Source organism: Podospora pseudoanserina, chromosome 6 (assembly GCF_035222485.1).
Source record: "Podospora pseudoanserina strain CBS 124.78 chromosome 6, whole genome shotgun sequence".
NCBI lineage: Eukaryota > Fungi > Ascomycota > Sordariomycetes > Sordariales > Podosporaceae > Podospora > Podospora pseudoanserina.
Genome location: NC_085925.1, coordinates 2,335,136 through 2,351,690, shown reverse-complemented (window position 1 = coordinate 2,351,690; position 16,555 = coordinate 2,335,136). Strand labels below are relative to the sequence as shown.

At 53.2% G+C, this 16,555-nt stretch overlaps 4 protein-coding genes across 4 annotated transcripts; 2 read left to right on the top strand and 2 right to left on the bottom strand.

Annotated features, from left to right (window-relative positions):
- Positions 1-510: 510 nt before the first annotated feature.
- QC764_600560 (uncharacterized protein) lies at positions 511-1,926 on the top strand (the record flags this gene model as incomplete). The annotated part of the gene is made up of 1 exon (XM_062948573.1): positions 511-1,926. One exon carries the CDS (start codon positions 511-513, stop codon positions 1,924-1,926), a length of 1,416 nt encoding a protein of 471 aa, XP_062797702.1.
- Positions 1,927-2,499: 573 nt separating this feature from the next.
- BEM1 (bud emergence protein 1) lies at positions 2,500-6,396 on the bottom strand. Its single transcript, XM_062948574.1, has 4 exons — positions 5,576-6,396; positions 5,165-5,257; positions 4,286-5,029; positions 2,500-4,225 (listed from the first exon to the last, which is right to left on the bottom strand). The coding sequence occupies exons 1-4, from the start codon at positions 5,579-5,581 to the stop codon at positions 3,260-3,262; spliced, it is 1,809 nt and encodes a 602-aa protein (XP_062797701.1). The 5' UTR covers positions 5,582-6,396; the 3' UTR covers positions 2,500-3,259.
- A 3,588-nt stretch (positions 6,397-9,984) lies between these two features.
- On the bottom strand, positions 9,985-12,828 carry QC764_600580 (uncharacterized protein). Its single transcript, XM_062948575.1, has 3 exons — positions 12,506-12,828; positions 11,154-12,438; positions 9,985-11,102 (listed from the first exon to the last, which is right to left on the bottom strand). Exons 1-3 carry the CDS (start codon positions 12,579-12,581, stop codon positions 10,886-10,888), a joined length of 1,578 nt encoding a protein of 525 aa, XP_062797700.1. The 5' UTR covers positions 12,582-12,828; the 3' UTR covers positions 9,985-10,885.
- Positions 12,652-15,667, top strand: VPS36 (Vacuolar protein-sorting-associated protein 36). The gene is made up of 3 exons (XM_062948576.1): positions 12,652-13,185; positions 13,234-13,369; positions 13,424-15,667. Exons 1-3 carry the CDS (start codon positions 13,085-13,087, stop codon positions 15,110-15,112), a joined length of 1,926 nt encoding a protein of 641 aa, XP_062797699.1. The 5' UTR covers positions 12,652-13,084; the 3' UTR covers positions 15,113-15,667.
- The last annotated feature ends 888 nt before the right edge of the window (positions 15,668-16,555 follow it).

Sequence of the window (16,555 nt, the reverse complement as noted above, 5' to 3'; positions counted from 1 at the left end):
TACATTCTTGAAAGCAATGACGATAGAGACTCGGCCGCCTTGCTCTTTACATGAGGACAGACCTTGGAAGCCAACATGATGAATTCTGCTTCGTGCGTAATGACGAGAACTTCATTGCTTGCAATGTCGTGGATGCAAGTGGCGGCCTCATGCAAGTTGGCGATGCGTCCTTCTGCGCCATCCAATCAGATGTTGTGCCACAACTGTCAGTCACACTGGCAGCTGACTAACCGAACTCAATTGTTGTGGTGCACGTGCAGCTCCCCCGCTTTGCCGACTTTTTTGCCCTCCACAACACCTCATTACAACGATCACCAGACCAGCCATCGCCGCATATTCAATTGTCTCGAATCGCCATACACACAGATAGCGATTTCGCATCGGGGCTAGCCAAGCATTCGAGAGCTTCGTCTCGCCCGCCATTGCATATACAGCCCCCCGCGCTCCATTGCGCCGACAAAAGGGCGTTTATCGCCTTTTTACCAGCTCCCATTCAGAGGAGCGAGCACCATGTCGGCGATGAAGCCTGACGTGCCCCTCGAGTCCATGGACCAGATCGGGTCAACCCCCGGCTCGGCCACGCGAGAGCGCCACTCCCTCACCCTCGACCAGCGACGCGCCCTCCGCCGATGGGCCAACTCGCAGCCTGTCCGCCCCAGCCATAAGGCCTGCATTGACTGGTTTGCCAGCCAGTACCAGCAAACCATCTCTCAGTCTACCGTCTCACACTCCCTCTCCCCCAAGTATGCCCGTCTCGACGGCGACCCCCAGCTCTCGGGTTCCCGTCTGCGCTTTGGCAACTGGCCCGACGTCGAGAAGCTTGTTCTCCTCTGGCACCAGCAAATGCTCGCCAATGGCCGCCAGCCCTCCAACGAAGAGCTCGCCGACAAAGCCAAGACAATCTACCACCAGCTCCCCCGATACAAGGACGAACCCGCGCCCGAGTTCTCCCCCGGATGGATCCACCGCTTCAAGAAACGTTACGGCCTCCTAGTTAGACGCCAGCGTCGCCCAACTAGCAGCGAAGGCGGCAATCCAGCCCCCGGGACCACAACACTCCAAAACCTCGGCGACGACATCCCCTACCTCGCCGAGAACCTTCCTCGTTACCTCAACGTGAACGCCGACCTTCCCCCAGTGACGGTTATGGAATACCTCCAACGTTTCCTCGGTGTAATGACCACTCTGGAAGTATGCGAGCGTGTCAAAGAGGAGGTCCTCCGCCGTCAACACAATCCTTCCCCCGACGGCGGGCCGGGAACACCAAACAACAATCCCATGGGTGGCAATGCAGAAAACACGGGAATTTTCCACTCAGAAGAAGACCCAGAAGTCGTACTTCAGAATGCACTCCGTGTCTATCAACAACAGGAGGAGAACAACGTCAGCGGCGCCGCCAACCTCGCCGGAGTCACCCCTGACCATCAACAACCCCAAAGCGGCGGCGATCGCACCGTTGACAACGGCTTACCTGCCCTAGGCGCGATAGCCAACCAAGCCTACGCCCAGCACGCCATGAACGCAGCTGGCCTGACGACCCCCAACCCGGGGACTCGCAACGCGAGCGTCGGACCGAGGGCACAACCGCAACAGGCTCCTCCGGCGCAACCGCAGTTTGCGCCGAATACACCGCAGCAAGTCCAACCGCAGCAAGTTCAACCGCAGCAAGTTCAACCGCAGCAAGTTCAACCGCAGCAAGTCCAACCGCAGCAGCAGACACCGCAACAACCTCAGACTGCTAATGGCGGTGGGAATGCTGGTGGCGGTGCACAGCAAGGGGAAGAACTGACGCTCACACCGATCCCTAGCGGGGCGCCGGTGTCGGTGGTGGAGAATCCGGTCAGGTGTCCGTTTTGTCTGAACAAGAGGATGCTGAGGACGATCAAGGAGGCGGTGGAGCATATGAGCAGTCATGTTGTTGTTTGAGGGATGTTTTGTGACTGCTGCTTTGGCGATGATTACGTCTGATTTTGTGTGAGAAAGGGTTCGGGAAATAAAAAGCGGGTGCTTTTTTTCTGATGCGACAAGGGAGGGGTTGTTTGATACCACTGATTTTTAATGTCTTGTGTTTATATTTTGGCTTTTCTCTGCCGGAAGATGACGGGTTAAGGGCAAGGAGGGTGTTATAGGTGCATTTTCTCTGGGGGAAGGCAAGGTTGTGTTGTTTTTTTCGTGTGTCTATTCTTGGACGGAGTTTGGGAAGGGGGGGAGGGGGGAATTCGCCGGGACTGGGTTCGGTTGTTGGCGGGTCTTTTTTTTTCCAACCTTTTGTGTGTATTTCTTGGGACGAGTCTGCTGGGCAAAAGAGCGAACGAATATGGCGGTGATTTTTATTTTCGAAAATAAACTTTTTGGTCAATATGTCCGTCCCTCCAAGGTTCTGGGTTGTGGCCTTTGTGATGTGGGATCTCTTGGAGTAAGGCTGGGGTTATCACCTTCGTTGTGGTTTCTTGATCGGATGTGGATATGTGCGTGCGAAAAGGGATATATAGATGCACAGGGAGCAAAAGGAAACCTCCCTCTACGCAATACCACAAAAGAGCATCAATGAATACAACCCGGTCATCAAAAACAAACCATCTTCTCAATTACCCCTAACAAGAAGCAAATCCATCTGTCTACTCCGCAACCAAGAAACAAGTGTCAAAGCCCCACCGTATTCATCCACCATCCCCTGCCCTCAACCACCTTCCGATCTCTCCAACCACTCAAGATCATAATATTCCCCATCAGAAACACAAAAACATAAAGAGCCAGAGAAGGAAAATCACAATTCATCATTTTTGTTATCCCCGCCTGCCATAAACACATGTACATTTCATTTCATCCCATCCATCACAACTGAAGCAACTCAACAGGGGAAGAAAAGAAAAACCTAGGCAACATCCCTCCGTGACCACCTTCCAGCCCCACAGCTTCCTCCCATCCCTCTCCCTCTCCACCAACATCCAAGCAAAGAAAAGGCATAACATATCAAGCTCTGATGCGGTAACGTGCCAAGGTATTGTCTTTCTTTCTTGGAGGGTATAAATAGGCCCGCCTTCTCCACCTTCTCCATTCCCGTGGCCAAAAAAACATAAACGCGTTCTTGTAGATTCGTCGTCGTCGGTTGCAATGCGGGGTCCGAATAGCATCAAAACAAAACAAAACAGAAAAGAGGTTGGGTATACTTGGTGCAACGTAAAAACGCAAGTGAGAAAATCCCAGTAAACCAGGAGAGAAACAGAACAAAACGCGTGCGTGCAAACGCTCTCACCACTTATTCAACATAGAGCAGCAGCTTCTCGTTTCGACTCAGAGCAATGTCCAGATCATTGTCGCTCATCAGCGGTGGCTTGTCACCCGTGGCCTCGTCCTTGTATGATAGCTGGACTATCTCTCCTCCTGGGATCTTGAGTCTTTCGGTGATTCTGTCGTACAAGGAGCGGAAGTTGATATCTTGCGGCACCTTGATGGCGATGATGTCTCCGTTGTAGCTGAGTTTGACCTTCATTTGGGCTCCGGGTTGCTGGATGCCTGGTGAGAGGGATGATTGCGAGGGTTGTGACAGGGAGGAGACTTGTCTGCTTACTGCTGGCTGACCACCTCCCATCTGTCGTGCCGGCGCGGAAAGGCCAGCGTACCCATTACCGTTTGAGTTGAGGTTTTGGCGAGATGATTGCCGCGATGCTCCATCCGCTGGCGAGTCTGTCGAGGATGGCTGGGATCCGCCAGACAACCGGTATTCCTCTGCTTGCGCTGTGGGATCAATCTCATAGTCTCCTTCCCGCGGCGCAAAGAACTGCTTCACCAGGTCGCATTTCGAAATGTATGGTGGCTGTGCGAGCAAACTCTTGACGTAGGCGTCCAGGTTGTGGCGTCTCCCTTCCGTGATGGCGTCGGTGACGTAATTTACGGGACCGGGCATGTACGGTAACGTGCGCTGCTTCTTTCCGGTCGTACCAGCCTCCACGGGGAACTCGGTCAAGAGCGCAATCTGAAAATCGTAGAAATCTTCGTAGTATCGGGAAAGCTCCCAAGTCCGTCCATCCTCCAGCTCGGCCTCGATCACAAACCAGTACTTTTCCTCGGCGAAACAGTATCTGGGAATCTGAGCGGATACCGGAGCGGCAACTTCTGAGCTTTGTCGGGCGCCGTAGCCTGGTTGCTGGACTGGTTGCTGCGCATTGTATGCTTGTTGGGGTTGCACTTGCGCCTGTTGCTGTGGTGGTGACTGCGGTTGCTGCTGCGACCATGACGGTTAGCAGATGATACTAAAACAATAGTTGGCGCGAGTGTCACTCACATAGTTACCCGCCGACACTTGGCTCGTTCGCCCATTCGGTTGCTGCTGGAGACTCATGCGCTCCATGCCTTGTTCAATTGGTGTGCCGCCAACATCAAACTTGCCAAGCGTGATGCTGGAGTTTTTGTAGTCGGCTGCCATCTTCTTCCACTCCTCCACCTTGGGGATGCCCGCCCTGCGAACAGACTCTTGAGGGTTTGCCACGGGTGTGTTGCTCGCCATATCTCGGATCTCGACAAAAGAGACGGGAATCAGACCGGGACCACCGAGTCTCCCAATCGGCTTTGCGACAAACCACTCGGGGTTGGACTGGGCAATCACAATGATAGCTTCGCCCGCCTTGGCATCCAGCTCGTCCCCGCGTTCCGCCTGGAAGTCGTACATGACAACACCATACACCATAGCCCCAGACTTTCCGGAGATTTTGGAGCTCCGCTGGCTGGCGGCGGGTGTCGCCGTGCCGACGGTGGATGCATCTCCGTAGCCGGAATCGTTATCCGGGCCTTTTGTCGAGTTTGTTGAGCGGGTCGTGTCGGGTTGGGACTGGCCACTATCACGCTCGGTGCGTCCAAGAGCTTGGAAGAATGCAACGGGCACTAGGCCGCGGGCGTCCGGAAGAGCGGGGTTGCAGGCCTCATACCAATCTTGGTCGTTCTCGCGCCCGATAACGTGGAAGAAATCACCGCGGGAAAAGCTCAACTCTTGAGGATTTGAGGCTTCATAATCGTAGAGTGCTCGGATCACCTGAAGAGGCCGCCGACGTCAGTGGTTGTCCAAGTGACTCGGATGGGGAGCACACCGGGGCCCACCGAGGGGACCCCTAGGCAGCTTGGCCAAGCAGTGTGCAGAATGAGCAGAACAGGCAGACAGAAGACGCACCTTCTTGGGAGGCTGAATGGCGACAGCTGATTTTGGAGCAATGCTGATATGTGGCTTGTTCTCCTTCTCCCCCTTGATGGACCTCCGTAAAGCCTTCAAAACACGCATCGTAGGTTAGCGGGCAGTTAAGAATGCGGATAGTGACAAGAAGAAGAGGGATAGCAAGAGCAAGAGCAAAAGCACAAGCAGGAGCAGGAGCAGGAGCAGGAGCACGAAAGGTGTCCAAGACAGATGGGCCAAGTGATGGGGAAGTTCCATGAAATGCCAACGGCCAAGATCATGTGGTTATCAGCGATGGCAACTGGCGCTGGCGCTGACGCCAGATTTGTGGTTGCCCGCATCCCGCTCATTGGGAAGCGACGGACAGGACAGGATGGGATAGGACAGGACAGGACAAGTGGAATGACGTACCTTCATGGTTGGTGGTGTCAGGCGCCCCCTCTCTCAAACTAGATTCTGCCTGCTGGTATCGACGAAGAAAAATAGATGGCGAGCAGCGAGGAATGGACAATCGATTCGGCCGATAGGGAGCGTGGGCGTGGGCTGTTGCGTTACGCCAGCGCAATGCTGTTGTTCGGGTGGTCTTGGATCAGTGTAACGGAGTTGATTGATTGCCTCCTCTTTTCTCTTTGATAGACTGGGAACAACTGGCGGCGACCGCGTGGTATTGTTGGATTATGGATTGGATTGTCCCGTGTCTGTCTGTCGGTCGGGGGTTTCGGTGGCTGACTCCTCCGAGAACGTTGGTCTCCGCCTTTGTGCTGAACTCGGTCCAAACTGGTGCTTGTGGTGTTTCTGCCCTTTGTTCAGCCGCACAGTCGACGCCGGTGTGCTGTTGAAGGTGAGGTGGAGAGCGGCGATGCGATGCGATGGGCACCGAGAAGGTCTTAAGAGAAAGACAAGGCAGGAAATTGGGAGGGGGTGAGCCAGGGGCCAAGGCGCAGAGATGAGTGCGGGCGGGCTGGGCTGGCTGTGGACGAGCGCACGGAAAATGCTGGAAGGCTTGGAAAGCTAGGCTGGGGGGAGGGAGGGGCTCACAGGGCAGAGGTCAGGATTGCGCGGTCGGTCGGCTTGCGTGCGGGCCAAAATAAAAAGGCAGCAGGGGTCCCTAAATCCCGTTCCCTCAGCAGCATCTCCACCGGATCATACCGGCATTCAAGGTTGGCGATAGATATCTAGTGAGATAAGTAATTATCCAACTAATAAGGTGCTCTATCTTTTTTACAGTCGAGTACAGTCTGCCACCGTATATACATGATTCATTTCCTTAACAAAAACATTATCATGCCAAACAATCGGCGATGGCAACAGGCTACTGTGCCCGTGCCCGTGCCCTAGGTGCTACCGCAAAAGGTTCCCGCCATGGACCGATCCACAGTGCGCAATTGCTTGTCCAGACTTTTGGATCCCTGTGGCCATCATCACCATGACCATGATGAGCACTCTCAGTTATCCGTACATACTCTCTCCCTTTGCCTCACGTGCCTCCTCCGAAAGATGAAAACTCTGGCGGCAGGTGTCGTGACGCAGCCCAGCGCGCATGGCATTCATGCAGCAACAGTAGTTTCTGTTCGGATGGCCCATTGTCGGTCGCACCAGAGCCCTCCCCCAAAGGGTCATTGGTGCGGTAGAAGCGCCTCGACCTTCGTTCAACGTTGTCTTTCTCGGTCATGTTAGCGCCAATTGACTTTGACGGATGGCGATGGAAAACGGTGGCACCCCCCGCCTCGCCGCCCACGTCCACGCTCCGGTCGTCCAACACCATGCCGTGTAAATTGTCTTCTGAAAAGTCTCGGCATGAAACTGGGCTGGGCTGGGCTGGCTGGTTTCGGACGTCCAACACTCCCTCCCCCCAACGTCATCTCATCCTCATCTGCATCCCGCCATGTAAACGTGTTGCGCTGCATATGCGCTCTTCGAGAAGCTCGCCTGCCCCTGGCTCTTGCAGCCCCCTTCTTCTCTTTGAACAATTCATGCGCCTAGTCCAACCTGTATCGCGCATGTCACCCAATTATCTCGGTCTGGAACCAGTGGCGCTCGCTCCTCAACTGTCGACGCGCGCGCATCGCTCTAGCTGTCCATTTGCTGACTCCCTCTACCTGTTCCATGGTTCTACATGCCATCGCCAAAACCTTACCCAGCTCACCCACAACCACCTTTCACCTGCCATCCCGACCTCGCTATGTTGGGGTCGGGATGTGAAATCTGGAGGGGCCATTACCCCGCTCCCGTTCCTTGGGAACCCCTGGCTGGGCATCCGCTTCATGGAGCGGGGTGGTTGAGAAAGCCACTCCAGCGTCACCATTCCCATCGATGACGGTTCATGCAAAGGCCGAGCTCGCTCATACGCCCATGTGGACGTTCGTCTCTTCAAATCAGATGGAGACATGGTGGCGCAGATGCCAGAGCCATCCATCCACTCATCCCAACTCTCCTCTCCACCGGCGGGTTTTGCACAGAGGCGGGCATCTCTGACATCAAGTGATGACCCCGCGGTGACGTTTGGCGGCACAGACTCGCCAACACAACGGTTCCTTGTCACAAGCCATTGACGGCAACCACCCTCCACTACCGCCGCCGTCCAACCTCTCTGCCACAGTAGGTACAGAGGCTGAGCAGCCTCACCCAACGCTGAACATTCTCGAACAACCTTATTCCTCTCTCCAAGTTCCCCAAGCGGGGTGCTGCTGCCGTTGCTACGCATGAAGCAGACCAAGTACCGACATGCCAAATACAGCTACCGATGTAGCCTCCTTCACTCGGCCTCTATTCGCTGACCACCACCCATCTACCAGCCCCCAATCCAACCCTGGGTTGACACGCCCTCGGATCCTGTCCCTCCCGATTCCCGAACACACGGAACTTGAAACGTCTGAAACGACGTTCCCTTTTACCAAAAATGGGATTTCTTGAGGTTTTATTACCAGATAGGAAGGAGAAGGGCTGCCAAGATGATCACAGGTGCACGGAGAGTCATAACAACCATATTTTTCATGGCCCGTCGGTGTCTCTACAAAGGACCAAGGTAACATGTGTCTTTTGTGGTACTAGCAAGATCAGGACATATCATTAAATAGCAGAGCTGAACCCCAAAGAGGGTGGAAACGGTCTTGGATCCAGCGGCCTCTTAGTCGGCCTGGCACTTCTATAGCCTGTTGGAGATCCGGCAGTTTATGGTTACATACATCTTATCTCCTGGCCACTGTAGCCTCTTGTCACCACGCCAAAGATCTGCCCATATTACCTAGGGGCGATTAAAGGCAACCGTGTCAGATTGAGAAAGGAATACACAGAGAAACCAATATGACACAACCCTAACCCTTCTGAACACTACCCCTGAAATGGGAATAGGGGTTTAACCATCAAACCTACGGCTTCGCTGTAGCCAGAGAAAAGCGTTGTAGAAGCAGGGGGGGAGGAGGGGGGAGGGGGGGGGGGGTGGGGAGTCACGAGATATGTTGTAGACTTACATCCACAATTCAAGCTACCTGGTATCTTCCTCATTGCTTTCCCATGACAAGCTCAAAGTTTATACCAACCATAAAGAAGTCTCCTCCCGGCATCTCTTAAAGACGGAGCTCAACACGCATCAAGTAGTGTAACACACCATTCCCCCTCTCTCTTTGGCGCTATAAGTTTTTCCCAAAACAAAAGCGTTAAACGAGAAGACGAACAGAAGATTTGTGGACATTTTAATAGCAATCCTGAATTACCTAGCTTTGCCTTGATTGACCAACATTCAAATCCCCCCCTTCTCACGAGTAAAACTGTACTAGGTCCATAATTCCAAGAGCACATTTGGGTTTTCTGTGCTTGAAAAGAACCACATATCATGGCATTCCTCACGGAATTGCAGGTGCAGCTTTTCTCTCCGACTTGATTCGCTCACCGTAAAACTTCAACAACCAGGCATGGAAGGACGACTCAAGGCTGCAGATCTGTTACCCTGATCCATAGACCTTTTCCACACCGACGAAAAGAACCAATCCAGGTCTCGCAGTCCAGTAACTGACGAAAGAAGAGGAAGAGAACCAGGGCAAACTGGTATAGCAACCAGCCCTGAACAGATCTATCCTCAGTTCAATAATTACTCGCTTCAGCCACCCTGTCCTTCACCATATGATTTGATCTCTCCCGTAGATATAACCAAGTACACCACAAAAGGTTCCCATCAAGAAACATACAGCATTCCACTTCAGACCATCACAACTCCGCCATTTAAACTCCAGTATCATCCCCACAAAGAAACCCTCCCTCTCAAAATCCAACCAACCAGCCCAGTATCTATCCAAACTCAGACTCCATAACCCGAGTCCATATCAGACAGCATACCTATCTAGACCATATCAGGTAGTAAACCCCACAACCATCCCCTCAACGCTCATGCCAATATCACAAACAACCAAACCACCTATCTTTCCTCGGAGTTGCCTAATATAACTCCACCGCACCAAGATTGTAAGACGGCTCGGGGACACTAGAGTATATCACCTCTACCTTACCAGCAGCCACATGGGACAGGCGTCGTCCAAGCGAGACACACCGCCAACAAACCCCTTCCTTCACCAACAAGCAAAAAGGAACAATCTCCAAATTCTCCCTATGACATCCGATTCGCTGAGCAGTTCAAAACCCAGGACTATTCCACCAACCCACAACCTTAACCCTTACCATCGTAACTTATCTAGAAAAAACAAGCACAAAATACCGTAACGTCACAGCTGCATACCTCTCTAACGGGAACGACATCGTGGTGCGAATCTCATGAGAATTTACTCATGTATTCTTGCGTAGGGGGCAGTTCAAGCTTCAAAATCATCATCAAATGGCAAAAGCTGGGCAAAGCCGAAATCACGAGAGTTCAGAAACCAAGACGTGACAAATGTCGTCTTCATTAAACCATGATTGTAACGATATATCCCTTGATAGGACCCCAAGACTAGTCCGCTGTGAATGGTTACACAAATTCAACTCCAGCTCCATACTCCTCGCCCAAATGGGGTCGGTGGCCCCAGCCCAAGTCAAACTTTACTATCCCCCAGATGACTGCTAGATCAAAACGGGCCAACCTCCTCTTCCATGGGTATCACTGTGACGGAAATCCCCCGATAACGAAACCAAAAAACCCCCTGTGCCAAAATTCCTCAACAGCACTGCCGTTGATTCAAAGCTAGCTAACTCCTCTACCAGATCCAGCCCTGACAAAGCACAGCCCAAAACCCCAAGCGATGTTTTAGATAACTACTGAGCACGAACAGTGAAGCAGAGCCACCCTTGTCGACACTCATCTATCGTCATCATCGCAGTTGGTTCACGGCACGGCCAGTAGCAGAGCACCACCGGTTCGAAGTGTGAGCGAGATCCCTCGTGAAGCCATAAAGTCGTAGAAGATGAAGAGGATGGCGAAAGCTGGGAATTAAAGTCAGGAAGAAAAGAAAAACTACTTTTCGTGGCCGACAAAACAAAAGTCGATGGTGTCAGAGTCGTGAGGCTCTCCAAGGATCTCGTGGAAACTCCAGAAAAAAAGATGGATGAGCGGCCTATGCATGGCGGCCGGCGAACAGGCGACGTATGGGTAGGCACCCCCCGAGCCTCAGGGGGGTGAGGGTGAAAGAATAATTACGACGTGATAAGACGTGGGAGGTAGCCTCCAACGAAGGGAGGGGTGGCGCTTGTGGATGTGGAAAACAAAATAGAAAAGAGAAGCACAGCCAGGGGCGACTAGATTTGGCCCTTGATGTCGACGCGGGCGAAGGCTTTCGCTTTGTGGCTTTCGAATGTCTGGCCAGCCTTGCCAGTGAGGATGACAATGGTGCCGTCCTCCTTTTCTTGGAGCAAATCCTGACCGCCGTTGTCAATGATGAACTGGGCGGCTTCCATGTCGGACTCAAAATAGAGTTCCTCGGTAACAAATCGCAATGGCACGTCAGGCTTGTATCTGTTGTCAAGTTAGCATTGGATCTTCACCATGACAGGAGAATGAGCTTACGCCTTGCAAATGTTGCACAGGGCAGCAAGACGCTCCCGGCCGACAAACATATCCATGAGGTATGCACCCATGTTTGGGGTCTCATTGTACAACTGGAAGAACCGATGGTAGTTCCCCAGGGCCAGGGAGGACCGCACGTCCAAGGCGTGCTTGATCGCCTTGTCTTTCTTTTCTGCTGGGGTTAGATCTGCCAAAACGCTATTCAAGTCTGTGCGGTTGGCTGTGTGAATGAAGTAAAGAATCCGATAGGCCTTGAACTCGTTGGCCTTGCCTTTGAGGCCCAACTTGTACAGTGCCTTGAGCTGAGTCTGGCACTGATTATACTCACCGAGATCCCCCTTTTCTAAAGCAATGCGAGCATGTATTTCGTACACCTCGACAGTAAAATCATCCCTCACGCGTTGCACAGTCAGATCCTGGCGCATGGACTTGAACTGATCACATATGTATGCGTAGTTCGAATCCTTCTTCCACTTCTTCTTCAGCAGCTCCAGCGTGTTCTTCAACACCCGAGGCGGACGCACGTTCTCAGGCTTGGGAGGAGCAGTCAAGCGTAGATAGCTCTTCTCAAGCTTTTCGCACGTCCCCACGACGGGCCCATCGCCGGGGGGAGGGCTTGGGGAGCGATATGTCGATACGTAGCCCCCGTTGAAGCGCTTTTGGCGCTTCTCGTACTTGTTCAACTTACTCGTGTTATCGGAGCTCTCCTCGGTAGCTTGGCGTTTATCCTTGGAAAAAGTGACGCGATCCTCGAGGCGGGCGCCTTGGCCTGTCCTCCATGGTGGGGTGATACTGAGATTGGCGACATCTTCCAAGTCGGCGGACTTCCTCTTCTTGGAGATGGGCATTGGCGCATTGGAGTAGGGCGTTTGTGCTTGAGTGGGATAGGCCATGGCCTTGGCACGTTGTTCACGCTCCTGCTTGATTATTTGTTGGGGCAGCGGCATCGTCTCCCACACGATGGAATACAGAAGGTTGTCCTCGCTGGCGCGCATGATGGTTTCCTTGAGCTTGGCCTCCATTTCTTCTTTCGAGACGGTAGGATCCATGTTGGCGGGGAAAAAAGAGCGCTGGACGTAGGAGCGGACGGAATCAGGCCATTGAACCTTCTTCCTGGGCTGTTCATCAGCTGTGGGAGGAGAAGCAGCGGTCGGCTGGTGATTAGCTGGGGCAGGTGGAGGGGATTGGGCTGGGCCGTAGGGATGTGTGGTGGGATAGGAGGCTTGTGGGGCGGAATAGGACTGGCCGAAGGTTTGTCGGACTTGGACTGGGGTGAAAGCAGGAGCTGTAGGGGAAAAAGTCAGCAAGAGATTCACTTGAGGATAGAAGGTCTAGAGGTGTCGGCCACATACCTGAATAGGTTGCTGCATAGGCAGTTGAGGGCGGAACGCCCTGGGGCGGGGATGCGGTTGGCCACGTCGGCATCATGTTGTCGCTGCTGTGATCGCTTTGCCTCTTGTGGGAGAAGAGAAAAAAACCAAAGGTAGCTGTTCAGAGAGGTAAGTAGGTCGCAAAAATACGGTCGGAGTGCTGGTCAGCGAAGCGGCGATGGCAACTTGATGATGGCGGTGAATGGTGCGAACTCAAGTGTGCGAAGAGAGTTGAGTTGGGTTGGGCAGTTCGGGAGAACCGGAGCGGAGAGGAGAGGGCTGCAATGTGCGGAAAAGTGGGCGGCGAGTCGCGTTGAGTGGCTGGAGCGCTCTAACGAGTCTTTGTCGAGTCTTTTGGGGAGGCGCTGAGTCAGCCATGCAACAATCGGGGCGGGTGGATAGGTGCTTACCCCGTCTCCCAGTTACGTCAATGGTCGGGATCCACCAAACGACAACGACAGACATCCTGTCTCTCATCAACAAACTCATGGTGGAAAACCACGGCACACGCACTGAAACTGTTCCCAAAGCGCCGGGGCCGTCTTCCCATGACTATGACGAATGTTCTTAAAGCACATCGACTTGACAACCGCACTGCGGCCTTCGTACCTGCCCGATGAAGACCTGCTTTTCGTGCAAGACAATGTGGGGTTGTATGAGGGGTGAGTTGCTTGGGATCGTCCTTATCACCACTGACTGACCTTCGCTAGCAAGTTCAAACTCCCGAATCAGCAAAATGGCCAGGTCTACTTGACATCGCATCGGATATGCTACGTCGACAAGGCAGAGCCAAGAAAGTACTCGGTTGCGCTGGACCTGAAAGATGTGGAACGCTATGAGTTCTATGTGAGTGCCGTGTTGGATTTGCGGCTTGAAGCTCTTTGCTAATCGCTATCTCAGGCTGGCTTTTTCAAGTCCTCTCCAAAGATCACCCTGATACCCAAAGCAACAAAGCGTGCGCCCCTTCAACAGCGCTCTCCAGCTCATGTCTCTATCCCTTCCCGGAGCGGCAATTCCTCGCCAGCCCATCGCCAAGAGGGCGTCCTCCGGGTATCACCAGTTGAGCCTACGCCCGTGAGCGCAGCTACCTGGGTTTGCAACATCTGCAGCTTCTCAAACCCTGTCCCGTCCAACTTTGACCCTACTGCCGCCAACGCTCACACACCTCTGCCTCCGTGTTTGGCATGCGGCATTAAGCCAACCCTAACCCATGTTCTGAAAGCCGCAATCAGCAATGCATCAACCCGTGGACCATCGAGTCCGGCTCTCCAAACGCCGCTACCCGTGAGGCCGAAGCAAATCTCTGACCTAACCTCACCACAGTCTCCAGGCCTCACAGCACCCCCCCGAAGTTCAGATCCCGATGCCTCCTTCCACTGCCCACGATGTACCTTTGCCAACCATCCCTCTCTCCTATCCTGCGAAATATGCGGCGCCTCACTCATCTCCCACGACATCCCAGCCAGTCTCACTCAGAGCCCCCGAACCAACACGGAATCTCCCGGCCCTTTCCTCAACTCCACCGCCCCCGCCCCAGTTGGCCTGGAAAGCCCAGAGAACGTCAAGCTTTCTTTCCGCCATGGTGGTGAGAAGATATTCTATGAACGTCTCAAAGGCTGCATGACGCAGCGGAAATGGCTTCTCCAGAACGCGCCCCCCATCCCCAAATCATCTCGCTCCGATGGCACCAACGGTGGTGCTGGTACTGTCGGGTCATCAGAACCGGAGAGACAACGGCTCAAGATTGGTGGTATTGCCGGTCTGGAGCGGCAAACTCAGGCGATGCGCAAGAATAACGAGCTCGTCATTGGAAACGCCTTTGAAGACTTGGAAGCGCTCATGGCATCGGCGAAGGAGATTGTAGCTTTGGCGGAAAGTTTTGCGAAGCAAGTCAGGGGCGCTGGGGGCTCGTCCGCGAGTGAGAATGCTCTGTTGGCCGAGTCGGCAAGTCAGCTTGGGTTGATCACCACGAAGGATATTGTTGGGAGTAATGGGGGCGACTCTTTGTATCTGAGTGAGTTGGCAAGGACGTTGGCCGAGTTTTTGACGGATGACAGGAGGGGGGTCTTGAGAAAGGCCGGGGGAGTAATCTCACTTGTGGATCTATGGGCTATGTTCAACCGAGCCCGAGGCGGAGTCGAACTGGTTAGTCCCGCGGACTTTGAGAAAGCAGCGAATCTATGGGAGAAATTGGAGTTGCCGGTTAGGCTGAGGGTGTTTAAATCAGGGGTGAAGGTTGTACAGAGCAAGGACAGGACGGACGAGTCGACGATCAAGGCGTTACTGGATTGGATGAAGGATTTGCATGAGTTTCCTCCTGAGAAGGAGGTGTCGTGGGATTGGCATGAGTTTGGGAGGGGGGTTACTGCGAGAGATGTGGCGGAGAGGTTTGGGTGGAGTATTGGTGTTGCCGAGGAAGAGTTGGAGATGGCGGAGGAAAAGGGGGTGCTTTGTCGGGAGGAAGGGATAGAGGGGTTGAAGTTTTGGGAGAATTTTATTGACACGGGGGAAGGAAAGGGGTATAAAGACGAGGCGACGCTGAAGGCGGAGTTGACGCTTAAGATGTTGAGGGAGAGTGGGTTTATTTGAATTAATATTAAAACATAGATGGCTTCGATGTCAATGTCGCAATATGATTTTATATTGACAGAAGAACGAGTAGATGAGGTTCGTGAGGGGGTCATGGATGCAAAGATTAGGGTGCGAAGTATAAGAACCGCATCATAGGTATCTCGGTTTTCGTTCGCAGATGAAACAAGACAGATCACTGTATTTATATACCCAGCTATTTATCCAAACAACAAGAGCCTTGGTGTAAGAAAGATACGCACCATTAGGAGGATGTGGGCTCGCTTTGGGCCATATCAAATCCCACCCCCCCCGCCCAGAGTAGTGAACTGGGGGAACACACACAAACAACCACAACCCCACAACATCGCCCATGGCAGGGCGCTGGATACTCAACCTCATAACAGTGGCTCGCTCTTGACCACCCATCAACTCGCCTCAACCATCGATATTCCCCAACTTGTCATCCTGTCCATCGCCTCCGATGACATCCATCACTCCAAGCGCCCAAGACCTTCGAGACCCCCAGCGCGTCTTCCCATCGCTTCCGGAAGCTGCGCAGGCAGTGCTGAGCGCGTCCGCTTGTTGTTGCTTGCAACATATATTTTTATCCAAGAGGTTTGAGGTTTCACGGATCGCCGCTGGCAACGCTTGTCTTGTTGACAGTCAGGTCCAGGATCGCCAGTTAGGTACCGTCACCCCTCTGGTGCTTTTCTTTTGTGTTCCCACTTCTTAGTCAGCGACACTGGATGGCTAACCACTCGCTTTTTCAAGAACGGTCTTTTTGCAACAGACTGTTTGAACAAACCCCAACCCCACTGACAGAACGTCGGAAATTGGCTCTTTGTCAAATTCAGGTACTTTATTCTCCTGATGGCGTTTCTCGTTGTACGGAGGTTGCGGTACCGAAGTTGATTACCTGTAGTGGTCTTGCTAAGTTCTAACCACCTTCTTCAGTCCTCGACGACCACCGACCCTCCCCCCTGGAGGACCGGGACCCCGAGGCGATTCGTTTGACCCGGTGTGATTGGTGAGGTTCATCTGGATAGAAGTTTCCCGTGTCTTGTTGCTAACTCACGGGGGAGGCGGTGGGCGAAGGTGGAGGCCGATTGTTCGTTTGACGCCGACACGGCATGATTGGTGAGATTTATCTGGAGAGAAGTTTCTGGTGTCTTGTTGCCAACCATTGGGTCATTCTTGTGGCAGATCGTTCCGCTGCAATATCATCAAGTCAGTCACAGCCATGATCAGCGGCAGGGCAAGCTTACTTGTCTGGTTGACGGATGTACACTTCTTTTTGTTTTGCATTTGAACCAGCCCTAATAGACTTCGGTCGCTCGAAGCCGGGGTTGTTGGATGAGAGAGGAAGAGGAGGATGCGGAAGAGCAGAGAATATTGAGTGGTTGGCCAGGTAAGAACCTATTTATTGTCAAATCACATCTCCTGCTCGAAAGTCTCGGCTCG

What these genes read in the sequence shown, in the direction of transcription:
- VPS36 (XM_062948576.1), top strand. Translation starts at nt 13,085, where the DNA reads ATGTTCTTAAAGCACATCGACTTGACAACCGCACTGCGGCCTTCGTAC. An exon ending in AATGTGGGGTTGTATGAGGG is followed by an intron (nt 13,186 to 13,233) that starts GTGAGTTGCTTG and finishes GACCTTCGCTAG; the next exon opens with CAAGTTCAAACTCCCGAATC. An exon ending in TGGAACGCTATGAGTTCTAT is followed by an intron (nt 13,370 to 13,423) that starts GTGAGTGCCGTG and finishes TCGCTATCTCAG; the next exon opens with GCTGGCTTTTTCAAGTCCTC.
- QC764_600580 (XM_062948575.1), bottom strand. Translation starts at nt 12,581, where the DNA reads ATGATGCCGACGTGGCCAACCGCATCCCCGCCCCAGGGCGTTCCGCCC. An exon ending in CTATGCAGCAACCTATTCAG is followed by an intron (nt 12,439 to 12,505) that starts GTATGTGGCCGA and finishes TTTCCCCTACAG; the next exon opens with CTCCTGCTTTCACCCCAGTC. An exon ending in CTGTGCAACATTTGCAAGGC is followed by an intron (nt 11,103 to 11,153) that starts GTAAGCTCATTC and finishes ACTTGACAACAG; the next exon opens with ATACAAGCCTGACGTGCCAT.
- BEM1 (XM_062948574.1), bottom strand. An exon ending in CCATTCAGCCTCCCAAGAAG is followed by an intron (nt 5,030 to 5,164) that starts GTGCGTCTTCTG and finishes CGGCCTCTTCAG; the next exon opens with GTGATCCGAGCACTCTACGA. An exon ending in AAGTGTCGGCGGGTAACTAT is followed by an intron (nt 4,226 to 4,285) that starts GTGAGTGACACT and finishes TCATGGTCGCAG; the next exon opens with CAGCAACCGCAGTCACCACC.